The sequence below is a fragment of the Acomys minous genome, assembly GCF_964271855.1.
Source record: "Acomys minous genome assembly, chromosome: 14".
Taxonomy (NCBI): domain Eukaryota; kingdom Metazoa; phylum Chordata; class Mammalia; order Rodentia; family Muridae; genus Acomys; species Acomys minous.
Window position 1 is genome coordinate 31,824,230 of NC_140496.1, and position 25,030 is coordinate 31,849,259.

General features: G+C 41.5%; 1 protein-coding gene across 4 annotated transcripts in view; it reads right to left on the reverse strand.

Annotated features, from left to right (window-relative positions):
* Nucleotides 1-2,376: 2,376 nt before the first annotated feature.
* The window catches only part of RSPRY1 (ring finger and SPRY domain containing 1), a 46,626-nt gene continuing 23,972 nt past the window's right edge, over nucleotides 2,377-25,030 (reverse strand). For all 4 annotated transcript variants that reach the window (XM_084755281.1, XM_084755280.1, XM_084755282.1 and 1 more), the window contains exons 5-15: nucleotides 24,588-24,714; nucleotides 23,074-23,132; nucleotides 21,287-21,353; nucleotides 19,917-20,048; nucleotides 18,241-18,356; nucleotides 17,209-17,352; nucleotides 13,311-13,422; nucleotides 9,347-9,449; nucleotides 8,631-8,783; nucleotides 5,424-5,528; nucleotides 2,377-3,953 (exon numbers count right to left, since the gene is read on the reverse strand). In XM_084755281.1, coding sequence (XP_084611407.1) covers nucleotides 3,857-3,953; nucleotides 5,424-5,528; nucleotides 8,631-8,783; nucleotides 9,347-9,449; nucleotides 13,311-13,422; nucleotides 17,209-17,352; nucleotides 18,241-18,356; nucleotides 19,917-20,048; nucleotides 21,287-21,353; nucleotides 23,074-23,132; nucleotides 24,588-24,714 — 1,215 coding nt within the window. In that variant the 3' untranslated portion in view covers nucleotides 2,377-3,856. The remainder of the gene's footprint in view (nucleotides 3,954-5,423; nucleotides 5,529-8,630; nucleotides 8,784-9,346; nucleotides 9,450-13,310; nucleotides 13,423-17,208; nucleotides 17,353-18,240; nucleotides 18,357-19,916; nucleotides 20,049-21,286; nucleotides 21,354-23,073; nucleotides 23,133-24,587; nucleotides 24,715-25,030) is intronic.

Genomic DNA, 25,030 nt, shown 5'->3' on the forward strand with positions numbered 1-25,030 from the left:
AAAGCATATGCTACCACACCCAGCAGAAAGAGCTGGTTTTCAATGATACATATTCAAGATGGTTGAAATCATAAAAATCATTTTCTACTGCCAAAGTTGTTTCAGTTTCTGTGGCTCAATTGTTATTTCCTGGAACTCGGCAAAAGGCACCATGATTTTTTCCTGCTTTACAGCATTAAAAAAGATGGTGCTGGGTGTAGTGGTACACTCCTGTAATCCCAGCATTCAGAGGCAGAGGCAGGTGGATCTCCATGAGTTCAAAGCCAGGCTGGTCTACAAAGCAAGTACAGAATAGCCAAGGCTACACAGAGAAACCCTGTCTCAACACATGCGCGCGCGCGCGCACACACACACACACACACACACACACACACACACACACACACGAAAAGATAGCAGAGCTAGAAAGATGGCTCATTGGTTAAGAGAACTGGCTGCTCTTCTAGAGGACCTGGGTTCAATTCCCAGTACCCACATGGCAGCTCACAACTGTCTTTAACTCCACTTCCAGGAAATCTGATGCCCTCACACAGACATACGTGCAGGCAAAACATAAAAACAATGAAAGAAAAAGATATTTTAGCTGGGCCTGGAAGCAGAGGCAGGTGGATCTCTGTGAGTTTGAGGCCAGCAAAGTATTGCCACATATTTTAGCTGGGCATGGTGGCACAAGCAGGTGGATTGCTTTGAGTCCAGGACAGGCAAGCCTATACAGAGAAACCCTGTCTCAAAAAATGAAGGAAGGAAGGAAGGAAGGAGGAAGGGAAGGAGGGAGGGAGGAGGAGGAGGAAGAAGAAGAAAGAAGAAGAAAGAAGAAAAAGAAGAAACTTTAAATAAGTTGGTTGATGGTAGTGCATTCCTTTAATCGCAGCACTTGAGAGGCAGAGGCAGGCAGATCTTTCAGGTTGAGGCCAGCCTGGTCTACAGAGTGAGTTCTGGGACAGGCGGAGCTACACAGAGAAAGAAATAAAAAAAAGCCAACTCTTAATTATTTTTTCTGGCTGAAACTCTATCCTCCCCCCCCCCCCCATGAATCACTGGGGAAATGCTGCAACTTACTCCCACCTGACACCCCCTCCCCTTACACTGCACTGACAGTAAAAGTCTAGCCTCTCTCCTAAACCAGTTACATTCAGTGAAGAGTGGCTCCATTGTTGGTGTCTCCATGTGGCTTGCTAATACATTTTTTTCCTATGTACAGAATGTTTCCTTTTAAAGCAGCTTCGAGATAAATTTGCTTCTACCCTGGATGGTTTAATCACTTCACTACTGAAGCTATTTTATAGTCTTGAAAAGCAGGCCACCTTGGGAACCAAGTTCAAGGGGGAGATTTCTAGAAAGCTGGCAGGTTCCTGAATTCCTTTGGCTCTCATTAGACTAGATTTTCTGCTTCTCTAGCTCTGGCCCACCTATTCTTCCATTCTCCAAAGAGAGGGCAGAGCCATCCTCTAAGAACACCATCTAGGCACTTCCAAGCTTAACAAACACAGCATTGCTCTTCATTGTATCTAGGAGAAAATGAAGACTCCTTTCCTAGGCTTAATGAGCACCCCGACCTCCAACAGCAGAGCATACTACTGTCTCATGCCCGGCTTCCCTGCATCAGCTTTCTCCTTGGTGAAGACCTCTACCTATAATGCTATGCCCTCCTAGACACCCAGTCCTAGGAGCCTGTCCTCAGTCCCTCTGCCTGGCTACCTACTTATGTGTCCTTTAGTTTTCTTCTGACAACTTCCTCTACCCATACGTTAGCCGAATACATAAAGCAGTTCTGCCTCATTCTCCCCCAATGTATGCTTCTGTTCTTGGCACTGCACTCTTTTTTCTTTGTGGCACTAGCAAAGTATCACAATACACAGAAATTACACTGCTTCTTCCTGCTACTACTCCATAAGCAGATGTTTGATATGCCACACAGGAAAGTGCCAGCACTTTTTATAGCTGCTCAGTGACGATCTGCTTGATGGATATGTAATTAAACAAGATCTCACTATATAGTTCTGGCTGGCGTGGAGCTCTGAGATTGGCTCACCTTTGCTTCCCTGGTGCTCAGACTAAAGGCATGCACTATGCTGGCGAAACTTAACTCTTCATTTTCTTTTCCTCTCAGGTACCAGGGAAGGAACACAGAGCCTTGAGCACGCCAGGCAGAACTCTACCACTGAGCTAAAGATCCAATGTTCTACAATCCTGACTGTTCTGGAATTCACTAAGTAGTAGCCTAGGCTGGCTACAAATTCATGTAAATCTTCTAGTCTTAGTTTTCTGAGTGCTGGTATTACAGGTCCAACTTTTCTTCCTTTGTTCTTATACTTGATTCTCTCCTACCCTAGGGAGTAGGAGTTTTAGAGGAAGACACCAATGAGAGCTGTGAAATTTAGAGTAAAAAAATGCAACAGATCTTTTATTCTTCAATGCAAATTACTGCAGTCACCACAAGCTGAAGAGAACACATAACTATATCTGTATATATACTTATATATATTTGGATTTATGGAAGACTAGAGAGACATGGAGAAACTTCAGCACCCAACAAGTACAGCCAGGAAGGAAATCACCTCTGTAGTAGGACAGGGTTAATGAACCACAAACAAGAAAGAGGGAAAGGAAAAAAAAAAAAAAAAAAAAAAGAATGTGCAGTGAGTTTAAGACACTGTAAAACTCAGAAGACATCTACTATTCAAGTATAAACTCAGTAAGTAAGGACTTGGCATAAATTGAAAGGCAGTTGCTGAGGTACACCATTATGAAATAAGTCTTAAAAATGTATAATTCTACCTTCCAATTTTCTGGGAGAAAAAGTGAACTCTTGAAGGCCTTCACCAGAGACCCTGAGAGGGATATAAAACACTTTTGATGAAGACAGAGTCAACAATTCATGATTGAACTTGCTATTCAAAAACGTATTTATTTAAAACAACAGGATATGTGTTCTTAGACTGTCCTCTAGAGACTATTAATTCAGGAGTTTCAAAGTATATTACTTCCAAAAACAATACTGATTAAAAATTTTTTAAAAAATAAAAACCCAAAAAAACCTGATTTGATGGTACCTCAAAGATACACTATCTTTTCTCCAGTCTAACATTGCAATTGGTTTAAGAGTTTCTCCTGCATTGACAAAACATTTTTCCTCACAAAATGTGGGTACTGAAACGGGATAGAAACACCATGAATGTGAAAATACCACCAATTTTCTATAGTTAAAAAAACTAGAATGTTCTTTGGAATCACTGAAATATAAAAAAAATTTGGGTTTTTGTTGTTGTTGTTATTGTTTTTTTCCCTACAGCCTGTGCACCTTCTTTCAGGGTCTTTATGTTGCTTGTAGTAATGACCTGTGTGATCTGTGTGATGCTACGTTTAAAGAGTCAAGTCTTGCAGTGCGATATCCATGCTTAACACACCGGGGTTCTCTGACCAGTGATACTTAACCCAGACACGCTGTCAATTACTGTTCCAAAGTGACTTCACCCCAAAATAAAAACTGTAGACTAAGACACAAAACACCTTGTGTTAAACAATCAAATGAACCCAACATGAAGAATTCCAGCGTGGTTTCAGCATTCAGGAGACCCTTGTCACCTGTTCTCTTTCACGGACCTACCACAGGCCCAGTTGCTGACATTCAGCCTTCCGTGACCTCAAAAGGAATTCAGGGCTGGCAAGTTGGATTAGACTAAGAGAATTTGTCTTTGACAAACTACCAATTTTAGCATAAAATCTGGCCATGGCTATAAGAAGTTCAATGTGCATACAACTGGTTAGAGATGTCTGCGTGATTTTTTTTTTCCTTTTCTTTTCAACATTGGTTGGAATTGAATAGAAACAGGTCCATGGTGTCTCTTCACATGTGTCATGAAATATGAGAAATCTGTCTGATTCTAGACACTATTTCTTTACGACACAATGGGCAGGTCTCCAGTTGCAAGGCACAATCCATGCACAGGTCGCTAAGGAAAAAAAGAAATAAGTGCCAATTAAATTAAATGCTTTAAAAGGTCAAACTCCACCTGCCAGCTAAATCTAAAATATTAACAAGTCTACTGAGGAAAGGGCAAATATACACAGTTTGAAAAATAACATAAAGAAAATTAAATAAAAATTAGATCTCAGGAGTTGGAGCAATGGCTCAGAGGTTAAGAGTGCAATCTGCTCTTCCAAAGGTCCTGGGTTCAATTCCCAGGAACCACATGGTAAATCACAACTATCTGTAATGAGATCTGGTGCCCTCCTGTGGCCTGAAGACATACATGCAGGCAACATACTGTATAAACATTAAAAAAGTAAATCTTAAAAAAAGAAAATAAAATCACTGGGTATGGCGCACTCCTGTAACCCCAGCACTCAGGAGATAGAGGCAGGTGGATCGCTCTGAGTTTGAGGCCAGCTTAGCCTACAAAGCGAGTCCAGGACAGCCAAGGTTAACACAGAGAAACCCTGTTTCAAAGAACCAAAATCAAATCAAACCAAACCAAACACAAAAAACTGAAAATCTAATATAAACATTGTGTAATATCTGTGGTATAAGGTATATATACTTATAGATTTTATTGAAATCTATTAGGATTATTGGGATTAAAGGCGTGCGCCACCACAACTGGCCTAGATTTTCAGTTTTTAAAAATGTTACGAGTATTTTGTCTATGTACATGTGTACCATGTGCAGAAGAGAACACTGGATCCCCTGGAACTAATCACAGATAGCTGTAGCCTCCATGTGGGAGCTGGAAACTGAACCTGAATCCTCTGGAAGAGCAGCCAGTGCTCTTAACTGCTGAACTGTCTCTTAAGCCATCCTTTTTTTGGGGTGGGGGTGGGGTCCCGAGACAGGGTTTTTCCATGTAGCCTTGGCTGTCCTGGACCTGCTTTGTAGATCAAGGGGGCCTTGAATTCAGAGATCTGCCTGCCTCTGCATCTCTGCATGTTGGGATTCAAGGCCTGTGCCACCACACCTACTGCCTTTCACATTCTGTAAAGCCAAAACTATAAATCGGTGCAGTGACACATGCCTTCATTCCAGTACTCAGGAGGTAGAGGCAGGTGGATCTCAGTGAGTTTGAGGCCAGCCTCATGTACAGAGCAAGTTCCAGGACATGCAGGGCTACACAAAAAAACCCTATTTCAAATTGTATACCGCCCCCCTGAAATCTATTTGTGTGTATGTGTTTTATCTGAGTAAACAAAAAGCAAAACTCAAAAACTAGGTTTTCCATATCAAATTGTTCTATTCCAGGTACTTTCTGAAAGTCAGCAGATACTACTTTGTCAACATAATTCTTCACCCTGTCCACTATAATCCTAATAATCTAATAACCTTGATGAACAGCTATGGATTTGCTAATAATCCAAAACTTAAAAACAGGATGAAATGTTGCTGAACGTCATGTGTGGAAGGTGGCCCAATAAGCAGACCCCCTTACCTGTGTCCACATGGCTTCAGCTGTGTGTCTGCTACCTCATCACAACAGAGTGAACAGCAGTTCTCTCGAATACTGACTTGCTTCAACAGAGCAAGGCGCCTGTGCCTGACAATGCAATAGGAAATTCATTTTGTCAACAAGGAGTCAATTTGCAGTGGGATACAAGAAACACTCTCAAAAAGCCCTACACAGGGAAAATGTGCTCTGCAATCTTTGTTTAGTAAAGTTTTCATACATTTCAGTCTTAACAGAGTGAAGGAGGCTTGGCTGTCATTTTATGGACAATAAATAAGTAAATAATGAGATGATTTATGTAAAACTTAATAAACAGAAATCACAATTAAATCCTTTGGTTCTAAGTCCAATGTTTTGTTTTGTTTTGTTTTTTTAACCAGAAAATTTCAACCATTTAAGTCACATATATTGAGATTTTGCTGAAACATACCAACTTTCCCAGGGAAAACACCCATCATTTTTTTTTTAAACACCCATCATTTTTACACAAGGTCAAAGGGCTTATAACATGTAGACTCTCTGCAAGTTCAGACATTTTAGGTTTGAACCTTCCATTCCACATGGACTGGAAATCAGACAGGCAGAACTGCTGTGCTATAGGTCACTTATGGGCTTGCTATGCGCCTAGTACTGCTGTAAACCCTGGTAATTCAGCAATAAGCAGGAGACCAAGTAAGTGTGCTTATCTAGGCATGGTGGCGGACAGCTGGAATCGGCATTTTGGAAGCTAGGGTAAAAGGCCCCTGAGGAAAAGACAGCCCACAAACAGAAAGAAAAAAGTGTCTGCTTTTACAGAGCCTCTCATGCTAAAGAACGCCATGATGGAAAATAACCTGGGAAAGAGGGAAAGCAGTGCTCACATGTGTCAGGTGCAAGACTTAGAATGATGCAGCTGAGGAGCCTCACTGAGCACACTTTAGTAGTAGACACGTGAAGGCATGGAGGAAGTGAGCCTTGCTGTCGGGAGAGAACATTCTAGGCAGCACCAACAGAGAGACTGGAATGGAAGTGGGTTATTATCTGATGAGGGAAGACCACAGGAGAAGCAGTGGCCATTGTGGCTGACTACTTAGCTAAGGATGTATGTGCGTCACTGTACAGATTTCTTTACATTTTTGTTATGTATTTGAGTTTAGCATAATAAAGAGGTTAAGACAAAACAGTGAAGAACTAGAGAATAAACAAAACATAAACAACAAAATTCCAAGTAGTTGCAACCCTCCTGCTTCAGCTTTTATAGTAGCTCAGATTATAGGCCTGCACCAAAAAAGCCCATGTCACAAACTGTACCATTCAGAGAGAATAAAGTCTAGATTCAGAATGAAATTGACCTAGGTTGTAATAAGAATGCAAGACAGGACACACTCTGAATGTTAAATGAATATTCAGTCACCATGCTGACATGTATAAGCTGGCCATAAAGGATGATTTCCCACCCCCATTCTGGGAAGCTTAACTCTGAAGAAGTGGGGATTGATCATTTAACTCATAGATGGATCAGTTGTGCCCTTCAGGTGACAGATGAGCCCCATCCCAGGAAAAGCATGCTGGATAAACAAAGGACTGAGGAGTGACAGATGAAAGGGAAGTGTCACCTCAACTTTCACCAAGAGCAACTCAAAGTTCACAGTCTCTGTTAAGTACCAGGACAAACTACACAGAAGCTCTGAGGAACAAACCTCATATGCCTGAACACAGTGTAAATGGCCTTTATATTATTAGACTACTGCCAAGGCTCTGCTGCTCTTACTGTAACATGTTCTCCTTCATCTGAAACTGCCAACTCACTGATACAAGAGTGCAAGGTAAAGGAAGAGGGCTGCCCATATAGACCTATGTTTTGCTTCAAAACAGAAGCCAGGATGTCATTGTATTATAGTTACATCTATGGGTATGACATATGGTTCAACACAAGCTTTGTCCTGGCCAGTATGGTCTCTTCAACTGCTGAAGAACTATCTTATTGGTATAACACTAGGAATAAAAATCTCCTGCCTTACACTGGCCCAGGCAGCTGCCCTGATAAACGTTGGCTCACAATGTGTAACAGGCTTCAATATGCAGTAATCACTAGCAAGCAGCTGGAGTCTTTTCCTAGCTGAAGGAACAGACTGCATTCATCTTATGAGGAAGACAAGCAGGTATTCAACCAGGGAGATAATCCAATCTCAGTTTCTGTCAAATAAGGGCAATGAAGTTTTGCCTGAGATGGCTTCCCTTGTGTTAATGGCTGTAGAATAGAGGTAGTATGTTTGTTATGCAGTTTAAACCCAAAAGGAGTTGGTTTCAATAAATCAAGTCTGCTAATGATTTACTGATTTTCTTTTCTTTTCTTTCTTTCTTTCTTTCTTTTTTTCAAGACAGGATTTCTCTTGTAGTCCTGGCTGTCCTGGACTCTCTTTGTAGACCAGGTTAACCTCTAGCTCTGCCTAGCCAGTGATGGCACTATAGCCATGTGTCACCATACCCAGCTCCTTTCTGATTTTCACATCCGCATTATTTAGCTAGTAAAGGATATGGGGGCATGCTCCTTCTTCTTCTCTGGGTCCCACAACACTTTAAAGTAGTGATTCTCAACCTTCCTACAGCTGCGGCCCTTTAATAAAGTTCCTCATGTTGTGGTGACCCCCTAACCATAAAACTTTTTTTTTTTTTGTTTTTTTTTTTTCGAGACAGGGTTTCTCTGTGTAGCCTTGGCTGTCCTGGACTCGCTTTGTAGACCAGGCTGGCCTCGAACTCACAGCGATCTGCCTGCCTCTGCCTCCCGAGTGCATAAAACTATTTTCATTGCTACTTCATAACTATAATGTTGTTACTGTTGTGAATTGTAATGTAACTATCTGTGTTTTCTAAAGGTCTTGGGTGATCCCTGTGAAAGGGTCGTTCTACTCCAGGTTGAGAACCACTGCTTTAAATAATAATAAGGCTATCACTCACAATTTCATAGAGACCTCATGAAATCACCTGCGTTTGCCAGACTAAGCTTTTAATTTTTGTTTTCAAATAACTTTAAACTAATCACTAGTTTGTATGTATTTTTATGGGGTCTATTTTGCTAATTTATATTTCTCAGAAGTAAACTTTTTCAGTATATTACTTGTTCAATGTTGGAAGAAAAAAATCTCCCGTAAGTTGCTATGATTTTCCATGAAATGCACATGACAGTCTGGAGAGAGCTGATCAGACTCTTACCTTGGCAAAATGATCTTTTCTTCAGCTGTTAGGAAGGCGTAATCATTAAAAGTGCTAAATTTCATAGATGGTGGGTATTTGAATGGTTTTGCTCCAAAATTGAACTCACATTGTTGATATGACATGAAACTAGCTGCAGCAAAAAATCCAGATCTACAAATAAAAATGAGCACAGAGGTCAACAGAATTTATAAAATCCAAGTTCACATATAGAGTCATTTTGAGAAAGTCAAAGTGAGTCAGTCACTTTGGCAGAAAGGAAGAGAAAAAAAGGTTCTCCTTCTTTTTTTTTGGTTTTTGTGGGGTTTTTTTGTTTGTTTGTTTGTTTGTTTGTTTTTTCCAAGACAGGGTTTCTCTGTGTAGCCTTGGCTGTCCTGGTGTCCTGGATTCGCTTTGTAGACCAGGCTGGCCTCGAACTCACAGCCATCCACCTGCCTCTGCCTCCCGAGTGCTGGGATTAAAGGCATGTGCCACCATGCCCGGCTAGGTTTTATTTCTTAACCTAGACAGGTCTGTGAGCCAGGGATGACCACACCTTTATCTTTCTGTATCAAACTCTTGGACATTGAGGTCAGATCATATGGGGCTCTAATTAATTGAAATAAACAAATTTCTCATAATTGATTAGATAAACAGAGAATGGTTTTTAGTTTTTTATCCTCGAGGAAAGTACATTCCATGAATCTACTCATCATACAGACTAAGGAGCTACTTACACGGTAGATGAAAAGACTTGCTTCTCAGGAGGCAGCTGGTTGCCATTTAAAAAGAAGATCATTTGTTTTTCGTTCAAGTCTAACAGAAACCCTACTGTGTCTCCTAGAAGATAAACCAAACACTGTTAAGCTTGTGCTCCTCAGATCCGGGAAAGGCCTCAATGCCCTGTACTAAGCTTCTGCCTTTAGCTACACATTCAACACGCTTCTCTTTGTTTCCTGTGCAGCTTATCTGACATTTCCATAACAGTATTTTCATTTATCATTAAAGGAAAATAAGCTTCCATTTAAACCATGACAAGCAATCAATTGTATAAGATGCATCTCAATTTCAAGATGCTAAAATGAGAAAAAAAATGTACATGTTGGGTAAGATGAAATTATGTGCTGATTTGCTTCTCTGCAAGATTTAAACTCCCTAGATAATAACTACCCAAATGTTTTTGTTTTCAAGAACACAGCCATACTGATTTCTTAAAAGTGAGATTTCATTTTTTTGGTTCTAGTTTAAAATGAGATATTGAAAAGCATTAGAAGCTATTTTATTGTTTGTCTTTTGATTTTCTGAGACAGGTATTTGTATGTAGCCTTAGCTAGCCTCAAACTGGCTATGTAGCCAAAGATAGTTTCAAACATGAAATCCTCCTGCTTCAGCCTCCTGACTGTTGGGATTATAGATGAATCCACCATACCAAGCCATTCATGTTTTGTTGATGGTTTAGATTTTTTTTTAAAAGACAGTGTCTCTAGCTCAGGCTGGCCTTGAACATGTTATGCAGCTTAACATAACCTTAAACTTTTGATCTTCCTGCCTCTACCCCATGAATTCTGTTTCCAGCTATCCACTATACTCAGATTATTCAGCACTAATGACTGTGCCTAGAGCCTCATATGGGGCAGACAAGTACTCTATCACCTGAGCCATATCTCTAGCCCTAGTGGTGTAAATTTTTGTAACCAGAAACCTGTTCAGGAGATGAAGTACAACAATGGAAATAAACGGTGAAAAAGAATCTCTAGGGCTGGAGAGATGGCTCATCAGTTAAGGCCTACCCTTCCAGAGGATCTGAGTTTGAATCACAGCACCTACATGGTGGTTCACAACCATCTGCAACTCTAGTTCTCTTCTGGCTTCTGTGGACACCAGATATACATGTGGTACATGTACAAACATACATGCATGAAAAACACCCACACACATTAAACCCTTTCCTCCCCAAGTTGATTTTGGTCATAGTGTTCTATCACAGCAATAGTAACCCTAAGTGTGTGTGTGTGTGTGTGTGTGTGTGTGTGTGTGTGAGAGAGAGAGAGAGAGAGAGAGAGAGAGAGAGAGAGAGAGAGAGAGAGAGAAATTAAAATTGCTTTGCACTTTTCTATTCTTCAAATTTTAAGATACTAAATGTATTCAGAAATACACTCTTAAATTCTGATTAAAAAAAAAAAAAAGGTAGCCTCTAAAGGCACAGTAGCACATACCTTTAACCCTAACATTTGGGAAGCAGAAGCAGAAGGACTGTTCCAGGTTCAAAGTCCGCCTGATCTATATAGTGAATTCTGGGCTAGGCAAGACTAAATGGTAATATTCAAACTAAAACGCCTTGAAGACAGTGTCTCTATGAAATGCATAAGCTACACATTCCTTCAAAAATCTAGGTCCCAGGCTGGGCATGCTAGTGCACACCCTTCACTGCAGCAGTAAGGAGGCAGAGGCGGGTGGATCTCTGAGTTATAAGCCATCCTAGTCTACATAATGAGTTCCAGGACAGCCAGGACTATGTAGAAAAACTGTCTCAAAAACCAAACTAAATAAAACAAAACAAAAAATCTGGGTGCCCTGCTGTTTTCTCAGTTCATTCCCCTTTCCACACTATCACTTAGTCCTCTATGAGTGATGGAACCCCAGCTTTCTTAGACTGCCTGACACCTCAGTTTACAATGCTGATTAGTGTGGGAAATGAAGGAGGACATGGACAGAGCACTGGCTGCTTTCTTTTTTTAAAAAATTATTTACTTATTATGTATTCAGTGTTCTGTCTGCATACCAGAAGAGAGCACCAAACCTCATTACAGATGGCTGTGAGCCACCATGTGGTTGCTGGGAAGTGAACTCAGGACCTCTGGAAGAGCAGACAGTGCTCTTAACCTCTGAAACATCTCTGCAGCCCCCCCACCCCCATAACTGAATCTATTTTTTTGTTTGTTTGTGTTTTGTTTTGTTTTTTCCTTTTGTTTAATGGGATTTTTCGAGACAGGGTTTCTCTGATAGCCTTGGCTGTCCTGACTTACTTTGTAGACCAGGCTGGCCTCAGATTCACAGTGATCTGCCTGCCTCTGCCTCCGGAGTGCTGGGATTAAAGGCGTGCGCCACCACTGCCTGACCTGGCTACTTTCTTATCTAGCTCCACTCCTTACCTACTCCATCCCAAAAGACCCTACGTAGAGCATGGCTTCTTACTGCCAAATACCTATTCTATAGCCATTTCATCTCTGCATCTTCATTTTAGTGTCACAATTCTAGTGTCCGTAACATATCCATGGTCCATTTAATTCAAACCACAGACACAGAGTAAACTAGCCTTCACAGTGATTTTGTGTATGTGCGTGCTATGTGGCATCAAACACAGGGCCTCATGGTTAGCAGGCAACTGCTCTACAGTGAGCTACAAACAGTCCTATCTTAACTGTAAGGACAGGTGGGAATAGTGATTCACACCTGCACTCTGGCACTTGGGAGGCTGAGGCCAGACCATGGTACAGGATGACTTCCAGGGCCACTTGCACGACAAAGTGACACTCTGAAGAAAAAAAACAAACTAACTGTAGGAAGCTTTTGTTTGTTCTTTGTTTTTCTTTGCAGTAAGAACTACACATTTTTTCTAATTTGTATTATTTTTAAAAGATTTTTTAATATTATCTTATGTGCATGTGTATACATTTGTGTGAATGTATGTTACACAAGTACAGGTGCCAGTGGAAGCCTGAATAGGAAGTCAGATCTCTAGAGCTGGAATAACTGGCAGTTGTGAGTCTCCCAATGTAGGTGCTGGGAACTGAACTCAGCTTCTCTGGAACAGTAACTGAAGCATCATTCATTCATTCATTCATTCATGTTGAGATGGTATCTCACTATATAGCTCTGACTGCTCTGGAACTAGCTAAGACGAAGCTGGCCCTGAACTCAAAGTGTCCACTTACCTCTGCCTCATGAGTACTGAGATTATTAAAAGATTTAGTTTTATTGTTTTAAATTAGGATGTAGCAGTTTGAATGGCCTCCACAGACTCATAGAGTAGTCTTATTGTAGGTGTTGCCTTGTGGGGGAAGTGTGCCACTGGGAGTAGACTTTGAGGTTTCAGAAGCTCAAGCCAAACCCAGTGTCACTCTCTCTTCCTGCTGCCTGATGATCCACATGTACAACTCTCAGCTCCTCCAGCACCATGTCTGCCTGCGTGCTGCCATGCTTCCCGCCATGATGATAATGAACTATTGAACCTCTGAACCTGTAAGCCAGCCCCAATTAAATGTTTTCCTTTATAAGAGTTGCCATGGTCATGGTGTCTCTTTAGAGCAATAGAGCACTGATTGAGATGGGAGTGTATGTGTTATGTGCACACGAGTGCAGGTGCTCATGAGATGCTAGAAGGTATTAGGTTCTCTTGGAGTTACAGGTAGTTGTGAGCCACCCAACATAGGTGCTGGAAACTGACCTCAGGTCCTCTGGAAAAGCAGCACATGTTCTTAATCACTGAGCCATCTCTCTAGGCCCTAAGGATTTAATATTCTGAAATGCTTTGTTTCAGCAGAGTTGTCACAATAGGTAAGTTTATCAGGGAACAGCATTCATAACCACGGCAGTGATTCTAAGTCTCCTATTAAGGTATTTTAAGCTTACCATAATAAATGCCTGCTAATAGCTAGCTGTTCTAACCAAGGTGACAAGTTCAAGATGGAGAATGAATACCTTCCTTCCAGCATGGGTGCACATGAGGCTTACTTCTGGCATTGTACCAAATCAGCTGCCGGCAGCCATCATAGGCACAGGAGAACTCATCATCCCCAATGCCGTATCCTTCCTGGAGAGAGATAAGGCCCAGACGATTAACAAGACTCTACCTATTCTAACCCAGGGAGACCTAGTAGATGGCATTTTAAGTTTTTGTGGATGAAAGGAAAGACTATGGAACTTGGAAGACATCAAAAAGTTGGTACCAAAGCCTAGTTCCAAGTAAACAGATACTAGCTTTGCCAATAAAACTTTTCCAAGCGCTTCCTTTGTTGCAGGCACTTTCACACTTGTCAAAGTTCATTTAGTTCTTATTAGCCCCACAAAACCACTATCATTCCTGGAAAAGGAAACAAACTCTTGAAGGTTAGTCAGCTTCCTTGTGGACTGATTCTAAGAAAAGCAGTGGCACACACCTGTAATCCCAGCATTGGGAAGGCAGAGGTAGGCAGATCTCAGTGAGTTCAAGACTAAGCTGGTCTATGGAGCAAGTCCAGGACAGCCAAGGCTACACAGAGAAACCCTGTCTCAAAACAACAACAACAATATCTCGCCTGGCTTCAAGATTAATTTTTAAGGTTAAAAAATAAATCACACTAGGTGTGGTAGCACATGCCTGTAATCCTAGAACTTGGGAGGCAGAGGCAGGCTAACCTGGTCTACAAAGTGAGTCCAGGACAGCCAGGCTGCCCAGAGAAACCTTGTCTATAAAACAAAAAACATAAATAAATAATATTAATAGTAATAAAAAGAATTCACTTTTGGGACTCTATGTGGAACAGGCAGCCATTATCCATATAGCTGATAAATCAGTATTAGAAACTAGGCAATGGAATTGTTTTGTACTGTTTTTTTGTTTTTGGTAAAGATTTATTTATTTATTATTATGAATACAGTCCTCTGCCTGTATGTACACCTACCAGTCAGAAGAGAACATCAGATCACATTATAGATGTTTGTAAACCACCATGTGGTTGCTGGGGAACTGAACCCAGGACCTCTGGAAGAACAGTCAGTGCTCTTAACCTCTGAGCCATCTCTCCAGCCCCAGACCTAGTAACTTCTGACCACACAATAGCACAAAACAATCCCAGGCTTCCAAACATTACAGGTTCCCAAACAAAAATAACATCAGACTGGAGTCTACACAATGCAACAGTCTAGACCTGCCTTGCTCTGCTTACAACTATTCTCTTTCTAGTCTAGGAGTTTTACAAAATCTTCCTGGACAAGGCTGGATTGATTTCAAATAGCTTATTTTCTCCCCAGACTTTTTTTTTTGTTGTTTGTTTGTTTGTTTTGTTTTTGTTTTTTGGAGACAGGGTCTTCTCTGTGCGTAGCTTTGAATGTCCTGGACTCGTTTTGTAGACCAGACTGGCCTCAAACTCACAAAGATCCACCTGCCTCTGCCTCCCAAGTGCTGGGATTAAAGTTGTGCGCCACCACACCTGGCCTTTCCCCCCTAGACTTAATTCATTTTCTTTTTCTGGTATAAAAACCCTATGTGGTAGCCAGAGTTGAAGCCTGGGTCCTCTGAATGGAAACTCTGGTGTGTGTTTTCACAAGATGGTCAGCTAATTCCTGGCAAGGAGACGTGGTGGCACAGTCTCTAGTCTCTTTCCAGGGGTCAGGTATCTATACGTCTTGGAGATGGAACCAAAGGTGGCCTTGGCACAGTTGCCCAAGGTAGCAGTGCAGCCCCTGGATGATGTGTAGTTGTTATCAATTCTGGCCATCAGTAGCAGCTTCTTGGGCACTGGAGCAGAGATGATGCCAGTGCCCCAGAACACTTGAGACACATCAGTACAGAGCTATCGGTGCAGAGTCATCTTCTGTGGGATGATGTGGGGCTTGCCCATCTTGTTTCCCCAGTAGCCTCTTTGCACAGGGATGATGAAAAGCTTGGCTAAGATGAAGGCCTCTTGATGGCAGTGGCTACCTGCATGGAGCACTTAACACTAAGAGCCACATGACCACTGTAGTCTCCAATAGTGACAAAAGCCTTGATCCACTGGCCCGCTTCTGCACTGGTAGGATGTTTAGAATGTCATCCTTTAGGGACATGCCCAGGAAAAAGTCAATAATCTCAGGGCAGGGAGGATAGGTAGCTCTTTTCCAGGGACTAAACCTTCATGTTCTTGACCAGGTAGCCCCTGGTGCTGGGGATTCACTTCTTGTCTTTGGCTTTACCTTCACAAGCCCTTTGGCCTCAACCATGACTCAATCTTAGTTGTCGAATCCTCAGTCCTTCAAGGAAGCTGGCTAGGCCTCCCAAGGACTAGGGGACTTGCCTCCTGTACCAGCATCACTGCCATTTGGTGTTTTCTCAAAGAAGTGCAAATATCCTTCAATATGACTAACAGAAGAAAGCAATTGGGTTAGGTGTTGAAAGGGTATGTCTTAACAGGTGGGTGGTGAAGGGCTGTAATCCCTACACTTGAGAGGCCAAAGTAGGAGGAGCACAATGAGTTTGAGGTTTGGGCCATATAACGATTTAGGTTAGCAAGACCTTAAGTCCAAAAAGGAAAGTATCCGTCTGAGGGAAGGACCTGTGACACTCCCACATTCAGTGGTATGCCAGGCCTGTTTACTACAGCAGATTTAGACTTCCCTTTACTTTAGCACTTTCTATAAAAAATGATAAATATTGAAAATAAATGTGCCTATTAATTGTAAGGTAAATTCAAATGAGAAAAGTCAACCAATATTTAATGCTATGGAAAGAGAACTTATATTTATTTATTTATTTATGTTTTTTAGTTTTCCAAGACAGGGTTTCTCTGTGTTATCTTGGCTGTCCTGGACTCACTCTGTAGACCAGGCTGGCCCTGAACTCACAGGGATCCACCTGCCTCTGCCTCCTGAGTACTGGGATTACAGGTGTGTGCCACCACACCTGATGGAAAGAGAATTTATACAAGGTTTCTTTTTCTTTTTTCTTTTTTTCTTTTTTGGTTTTATCAAGACAGGGCTTCTCTGTGTAGCCTTGGCTGTCCTGGACTCACTTTGTAGACTAGGCTGGCCTTGAACTCACAGTGATCCACTTGCCTCTGCCTCCCGAGTGTTGGGATTAAACGTGTGCACCACCACCTCCCCACAAGGTTCCCTTTTTAAAGATGCACTTTAATTTTATTTATTATGTGTATGTTAATGTGTGTGTGCCACGTGTGTGTGGGTGCCCATAGAGGCCAAAAAGGGTTGCTGGATCTCCTGGAGCTGAAGTTACAAGTGGTTGCTAGCAGCTTTATGTGGGTATTTGGAACCAAACTCAGGTCCTCTGGGACGAGCAGGAAAACTCTTAACTGCTGAGTCATCTCTCCAGCCCCTAGAAGGAGCCAAAACTTAATCTCAAGGTAAAAACCATCAGTTGCTAGCCTGGGAGTAGAGGCACACACCTTTAATCCAGCACTCTGGAGGCAGAGGCAGGTGGCTTTCAGAGTTGAAGGCCAACCTGATCTACAGAGTGAGTTCCAGGACAGCCAGGGCTATACAGAGAAAGCTTTTCTCAACAATTAAACAAACAAAACAAAAACAGAAAAAGAAAAAAGAAACAACAACAACAACAACAACAAATCATCCCTTATTACAATGTGATAACTGGTCCTAGGACTACAACTGAGCCATAAAGACAACTCTAAGGTAGGAAATTAAGTTGAACTTAAAACTCAAGGAAAACCCTAGAGGCTGAGGGCATTTCCACTTGTTTCTTATTTCTAAACAGTACAGCAAGCCACTGTCAGGAATCTGGCATCACCTAGTTACTGAGAAAATCTATTTGAAAAGTAAGCACATGTGTCTTTCCCACCCACTACAAGCAAGCCGCTGCTGCTTCCTTTGCTTGGCCCCAGGTACTCACATGGTTGAGAAATTTGCTGTCTCGAGTAGCCCAGCCAATCTGCATGACACCAGAAGTGACCACTGTTACTTCATAGTACCACACCCCAGTGTCCACACAAAAAGTGCAGCGTACACTCTCAAAGGAGGAGGCATCACAGCGAGCCTGACAGAATGAAGGAGTACAAATCAGTCCATCAGTGCTTTAGGACGACAAAGTAACTGGGAAGCATAGGGAAGGCGGATGTAGTGTTCCTTATTAAAGCTCCTGGGAGGCTACCACTGTCTATCTTCAGTGACTTATAAAAGCATAAAACTGAGTGAAGCAGCTCTATTATTATTTCTTACCCAAGACCTGTGGTACTTTCTTATATATAAGCAGGTCTTACACCAACATGCATTATGAAGTTGGAAATATTCAACATGAGAAAGAAAAGCATCAGGTCTAGTATAATAGGCTATATGAGCACTTATAAAAGGAGCAGCTTCTCTGGGAAACACTTGTCTTTGTACTTTTAGTTAAATAAGATGGCAAAGATGAAAACAGATTCAGAGCTAGAGAGATGGCTCAGCAGTTAAGAACACTGGCCACACTTCTGAAGGATGTCGGTTTGATTCCCAGAACCCATGTGGTGGCTCAAACGTCTGTAACTCCAGATCCAGGAAATCTGACGCTTCTTGGCAAGCAAACAGTACGTAGACATACATGCAGGCAAAACATCCAGATATTTAGGATAAAGTTTTAAAACAGATATATTTATCTAGGGCTGCAACTCAGTAGCAGAGCACTCATTTAACAATTGTGAGCACTACAACCAAACATGCAGACAGTTTAAACCGTCGCCAGCACTGTGTGCTTACAACAGAAGCAGTCACATGTGAGATCTAGCAGAGAGAGTAACAACTAGAAGCACTCTCTCTCTCTACCACTTTTACCTTTAATTACAAGAAAAGCTTTGACTACCTTTGTTAGATATTGCTCTTGTTCTTAAGCAGGGCATGAAAAATAAGAACAAAGTAATGTTAGCCCTGAAAATGTCTGTGAGAGCTTTACCTCCAAGCCATGAGGTGAGATCTTCAAGTACTCGCTGACATCATTGCTGTTCAGCATGGCCCTGATGTTACTCAAGTCCACTTTCTCGTAGGTTAGTTGTCTACCTTCTTTTATAACTGCAAAAGAAAAAGTGGTCATGTTTCCTAGGGCAGGCTGTCATGGTTTGGGAAAAAGGAAAAACTACTGTCACCTCTAGCTGCCACACTTGTCAGGGAATAAAACCTCCCAGGGCCTAGCATCTTAAGCTTTGCTGTTTTATGGACTAAGCAAATGCCAAAACGGGCAGTACTGTGAGTGTGGTGTCTCCAGTCTCTGTAACTATTATAGTGAATGAAGCAAAATCCAAATTGCAGGTCTCACTATGTGGTCCTGACTGATCTAGAACTTGCCATGTAGACCAGGCCATTCTTGAACTTACAAAGGTGTACTTGTCTCCATCTCACGAATACAGGACTGAAAGTGTGTACTATAATACCCGGATTAGTTGGTTTTGTTTTCTGAAGCAGGAGCTACTGGAAGTAGCTCAGGTTGGGTTTAAATTCACTATGTAGCTGATGATGCCGAGTTTATGTTTCTCTTGCATTTGCCCCTCAAATGCTAAGATTATAGCTATGTGTCATCATGCCCAGCTTCCAAATTGTGTTTACTCAGAATCACTGTTTAGCTAGCACTATATGGCTGTACTCTATGTCAGAGCAAGAAATGGATGTTTACCTGTGCATTCGCACAGAGCAAGCAATAGAGCCAGGTACAGATAAAGCAGTTTGGTTTGCATTCTAAGAGCCTTTGGAGGAGAAAAGAGAAAGTTAAAAATAACTGCCACAGTCTTAAGTAAGAATTAATTATGGTTCAAAAAGACCATCTGAGGTAAGAAGAAGAGTACAAAGAAGGTAAAAAGGCTGGAGATAAAGCTCAGTGACAGAATGTTTTCCTAGCATGAGAAAGGTTCTAGGGTTCATCCCTAACACTGAAAATTATATTAAATTTTTAAAAAAGTATTCTGCCTTTTTGTTTCTGGGCCTCTCTGATCAGGCTATTCTACCCACCTTCCTGTCACAGCAAACTGAGACCTCCAAAACAATGAACCAAAATAAGTGATTCTTCCTATTAGGTTGTTCATGTCGGTCATTTTGTCACAGACAATAAAAACACCACACATGCATACATTAAAAGACAAAGAAGAAAGGGCCAGAGCAGAAACCAGCAGGGCCTAGTTGTAGGGCAGTAAGGAAAGTATGTACTGGAAAGTTCTTAGACAGAGCTATATAGTTAAGGAGTTTGACTCAGCAGGTGTCAGTAAAGGTCTGTGAACTGGAGAGTGCTGGAATTGGAAGCATTCCTGGTAATGCTCACTGGGAAGGTGCCTAGGATAAATTTCTATTAGAGTATACAGAAACTTACCAAGAAGTCCCACTCATTACAACAAAAGGAAAGCTATTTATCCTACTGAAGATAGGGATTTAGAAATGTAAACAAATTTTGGCTGGTGAGATGGCTCAGCAAGTAAGGGTACTTTTATGATAACCTGGAATCCACACAGTGGAAAAAGAGAATCAACTCCTAAAATTTGTCCTCTAGCCTCTACACACATATAACCCACCTCCAGCTCAACATAAGTAAAATAAAATAATATACAGAAGTAGAAACCATTTTAATAAAGGACAGCCCCCACTTACAGAGATTGTCTAAGCTCCACTGGGCGCAGAAGCCAACTTGACGTTTCAGATAATCAGGATCATCAGCCCACAACTCTAATGTGACCAGACGATCACTAATACTGGACTCAGAAATAGTCAATTTATTTTCACCTGTTTGGAAAGATGACATCTTTAAATAACAATGAAAGAAGAGGAGGAGAATGTGTCTGCAGATTAGTGATGGTAAAGAGTTAGGGGAGACAAGAGAGAATTTGGAGACTAAATTAGGTTTCCATTAATTCTTCCTTCTAGGGATGACACAGCCAAAGAACTGTGGCTACTTTCTGGCAATCTCATCATCATCATTTTTGCAGCCTTGGCTGTCCTGGAACTTGCTTTGACCAGGCTGGCCTCAAACTTAAGAGAGGCACCTGCCTCTGCATCCTGAATGCTGGGGTTAAAGGCATGCACCTTAATGCCCAGTTTAAGATCACTCTGTCTGTCTGTCTGTCTGTCTATCATTTTTTTCAAGATAGGGTTTCTCTGTCTTGAGCCATGGCTGTCCTGGAACTAGCTCTGTAGACCAGGCCGGCCTTGATCTCAGAGATCTGACTACCTCTGTCTCCCAAGTGCTGGGATTAAAAGCATGCACCACCACCACCACCCGGCACAAGGTTTATTTTTTACTTATGTGCACGCATGTGAGTCTGTGTATACGTATGCCATACGTGTCTGAGTACCTGTAGAGGTGACTGTGAACTGCTTAATAATGTTGGTGCTGGGAACCAAACTCTGGTCTTCTGGAAGAGCATCAAGCACTCTTATTTGCTGAACCATCTCTCCAACCTCATCATGCACTCTATTTTTTAAAATTGTATGTGTTTGATGTATGTGTTTATGTTTGTGTGAATATATGCATACATGTATGAGGCATGCATGGAAGCCAGAAGAAGGCACTGAGTGTCCTCTTCTATCACTCTCCACCATTCCTTTTGAGGCAGGATCCCTCCTTGAATTGGGAGCTTGTATTTTCTTGACTGGGCTGGAAGCCAGTAAGCCTCAGCAATCCTCTTGTCTTTGTTTGCTTCAGAGCGGGGGCTACAGGTATTCATGGGGTTGCCAGGTTTCTTAATGAGTGCTGGGATCCAAAGTCAGGTCCTCATGATTGCATAGCAAGTGCTCTTAACTGCTGAGCCTTCTTTCCACCCCCTTTATCACTGAAGTTTAGCTATGAATGTAACTATAGTCACCCTGCTTGAATCCTAACTGAGAACAATCTTTGTTTTTGTTCTTAATATACTTTGTTGGTCCTAAAACCAGAACACATGTACATTTGATGGAGTTCAAAGTGCAAGCTCACTTTTTCACAACCACCAAAGATCATTAGTGCAAGAAGTCACTATACCTACTTGTCTGGGCAAACTTTTCCAGTGCAATTAGTGCAAAAAGCATGACTGTGGGGTGGGACTGTAACTTCTGAAAGAGACAAAAGGTAAAAACAAAGTCATCCTAGGCAGAGGTAGTAAGTTATCAATTTCATATTCTTGCTTAAATACATGACAGCTTATATATTTGGAACAGCAGAAAAATCATCCTAATTCAAAATTTCAATTGTCCATTTGGCTAATAAAAAATCAAGATAAGAGTCTCAATCTATTTTTATAAAGTCATTGAGCTAATTTATAGATATGGATATTTCAGCAGTGTCTCATTAAATGTGTTATGCTATTAGGCTTAGTAACATTTGTATTAGGGCTTTGCTCTTTTGTTTTTTGTTTTTGTTTTTGTTTTTCTGAGACAGGGTTTCTCTGTGTAGCCTTGGCTGTCCTGGACTCACTTTGTAGATCAGGCTGGTCTCAAACTCAGTGATCTGCCTACCTCTGCCTCCCTGAGTGCTGGGATTATAGGTGTGCAACACTGTTCCTGGCTTTCTTCTGCATCTTTATCCTTGCCACATTTTAACCCTTCTGCCTGGCTGTTCCAGTCAGTTCAAGTGCTCCTATCTCTGAACACTGCCTTCTCTGATCAGATAACTATCACCAGGCTTCTATCTATGCTGTTTTAGTCAAGAAATTCATTTAGTCAAGAGTTCGTAATCTTAACCTTGTGTCATGAGCTAGTTAAGCCCCACCTTCAGGAAGTCTGTCTTTCATGATTACCACAGGCCCCTTGTCACCCAACCCAACCCCCTTCTCCTTCTCAGAACTCTCACAGCACTTGGGTGTGGGGGAAGTAATTTGCCCTTGATCACATCCTGTGACAAAGTGGAAGCTAACTGTTGTCTGAATGGTTCTGTCCCTTTAACTTACAGTAAACTTTGTGAGGGTGAATGACTGTCCTACTACTTCGGTATCTACTAGTGCTCACTCAGAGCAGTGTAAAAGGGTTACTTTAAGCATATATTGTATAGGCACCAACTAATGCATTCTTTTAGACTAGAGGGTTTTGTTTTGTTTTTTTTCCTGAGAGTTTTTCTGTCTAGCCTTGGCTGTCCTTGAACTCTCGGTAGAAGGGGCTGTCCTTGAATGCAGAGATCTACTAGTCGCCTCCTAAGTGCTGGAACTAAAGGCATGCACCCACCACTGCCCAGCTTCTAGAGTTTTTAAAAAGGCCAATGCTCAGTAGGCTTGCAAAAATAACATAGAAATGCAGGCTAGTGAAGACTGCAGTCAAGTGCTGTGAGCTAAAGGAAGGCACAGCTTCAGCAAACCAGACTTCAGGGGTATCAAACAATCCACCACCAACAGTTTTGTGGTAGCAATACAGGGAAAGGTGGGCAGATTTATATACACTGGGAGCCCAGCCTGCTGTTGAAATGCCATACACACACGCACATGCATGCACACACTATGCTCCTGAATGAAAGAGAGAGTGTGTGTAAATGAGAATGTGATAGTGGTGGTAGGTTGTTCTCTATTATTGTAAGGACACACAAAAAGTCCTAGCAGCTATCTTAAGACTAAATTTAAAACTAAACCAACTCAACTGTTATTTGTTTGTAATAAATTCCTACCCATTTCTCCCCTGGCCCCCGTCTGTCTCTAAACACATGAGATGATAAATAACCCCCCAGGGAACACTTACACAAAAAATTTATAACTCACCTTATCCTTTGCACCAGGGACTATGCTAGTAATTTTGGAAAGACATACAATTCTATATGACTGAGAATAATCAGCTTTGATGTCTTACTTACCAGACACTGTAGCAAATATTCCAGTATTCCTGGACTAAGTAAGCCTATGCTTGCAGGACCTAGACAAACACAGCAAACACTATATATAATTAAAAGTGTCATGCTACTTTAAATCATAACGACAATTGAAGTGCTTTGCTTGGATTCTGTACTCTGACTCACATTACTCAAGCCGTTCTTACTATTCCCATTTCACAGCTTAGCAACTGAGTACACCACAAAGAAACTAGCTCTGGGGCTCCTGGGGAGCCATGATAGTCTGGACAAGCACTCCATGTTCTGATTTTGATTTAAAAAAAGAAAAAAATGATTTTATATATTGCATATGAGTGCTCTATTTGCATGTACACCTGTATGCCAGAAGAGGGCATTAGAAACCATTACAGATGGTTGTAAGCCACTATGGGAATTGAATTCAGGATCTCTGGAAGAACAGACAGTGCTCTCCAGTCCCAATATGTCCTCATTTTGAATCCATTATTTTTTCTATACTCTATAAAGTAAACTAGCTGTGAGGTATTCTCATGCAATTTGTTAATACTCCTAAAAGGGACAATAGTCATTACTACAAATGCAAATAAAAATTATTTGTTACACTAAATTTAGTCATTTCCCTGTCTTTTAAAATATTTATAAAATATTTATTTATTATATATACGATGCTGTATCTGCATGTACAATTGCACACCAGAAGAGGGCATCAGACCTCATTCTAGATGGTAATAAGCCACCACGTGGTTGCTGGGAATTGAACTCAGGACCTCTAGAAGAATAGCCAGTGCTATTGACCTCTGAGCCATCTCTCCAGCTCTTCCCTGTCTTTTAAGCAAATAATGAGACAAATTTATTTTACGTATTTAATTATTTTTTGGTTTCTCAAGACATGGTTTCTCTGTGTAGCCTTGGCTGTCCTAGACTTGCTTTGTAGACCAGGCTGTCCTCGAATTCACAGTGATCCGCCTGCCTCTGCCTCCCGAGTGTTGGGATTAAAGGCGTGCGCAACAAACTTATTTTAAATTTCTCTGAAATCAACAAAGCTAAAATAGACTGCATTTGACTGAGTCTTTTGAGTAATTTTCTTCCTTTTGGTCCATTTCTGTTCATTTCTTTTTTGTTTGTTTTGAAAAAGAGAGTCTTCCATAGTTCTAGCTGGTCTCTAACTCACTATGCAGGGGAGGTTGGCCTTTAACTTTTGTTTTCTTTTGTTTTTTTCAAGACAGAGTTTCTCTGTGAGCCTTGGCTGTCTGGAATGGTTTGTAGATCAGGCTGGCCTCAAACTCACAGAGATCCTCTTGCCTCTGCATCCCAGAGTGCTGGGATCACAGGAGCATGCCACCTCTTGGCCTTGAACTCTTAACCCTCTTGTCTTAAATTGCTGTGGCTATAGGTATGTGCTACCATACTCAGCTTCTTCTTTCCTTCCTTCTGCTATAACAGGGTTGGACAAAGGTCTGCAGTGCAGATGTCTCAATGTCAGACAATTAAGGATCTTCTGTGGTATGTGCTTGAGTTACCTGCTAGTTTCTCAGCCAAGCAGCCCAGAACTGCAGATGTATTCCTATGTTTGGCAGGGTGGCCTGAGTCCTGGCATGCTACTTCTCCATTTAAATTAAGAATTTCAGTCAATTTCTGGAGTGCATCCTATAAAAAAAGTTACAAATAAATTTAATGAACAAATACTCTGTAGGTTATTTTCCCAAGAGAATTCCTAGAAACAGAGCTATAAAAAGGTACTCAGAGACATATAAAATCAGCTCATTTTCTTCTAGTTTTCAAGCGAAGACTGTCCTTGCAAATACAAAAGCTTCTATTTTAAACATTAAAAAACACTAAACCCAGCCAGACATGGTGTCGCATGCCTTTAATCCCAGCACTTGGGAGGCAGAGGCAGAGGCAGGAGGATCGCTGTGAGTTTGAGGCCAGCCTGATCTACAGAGCCAGTCCACGACAGCCAAGG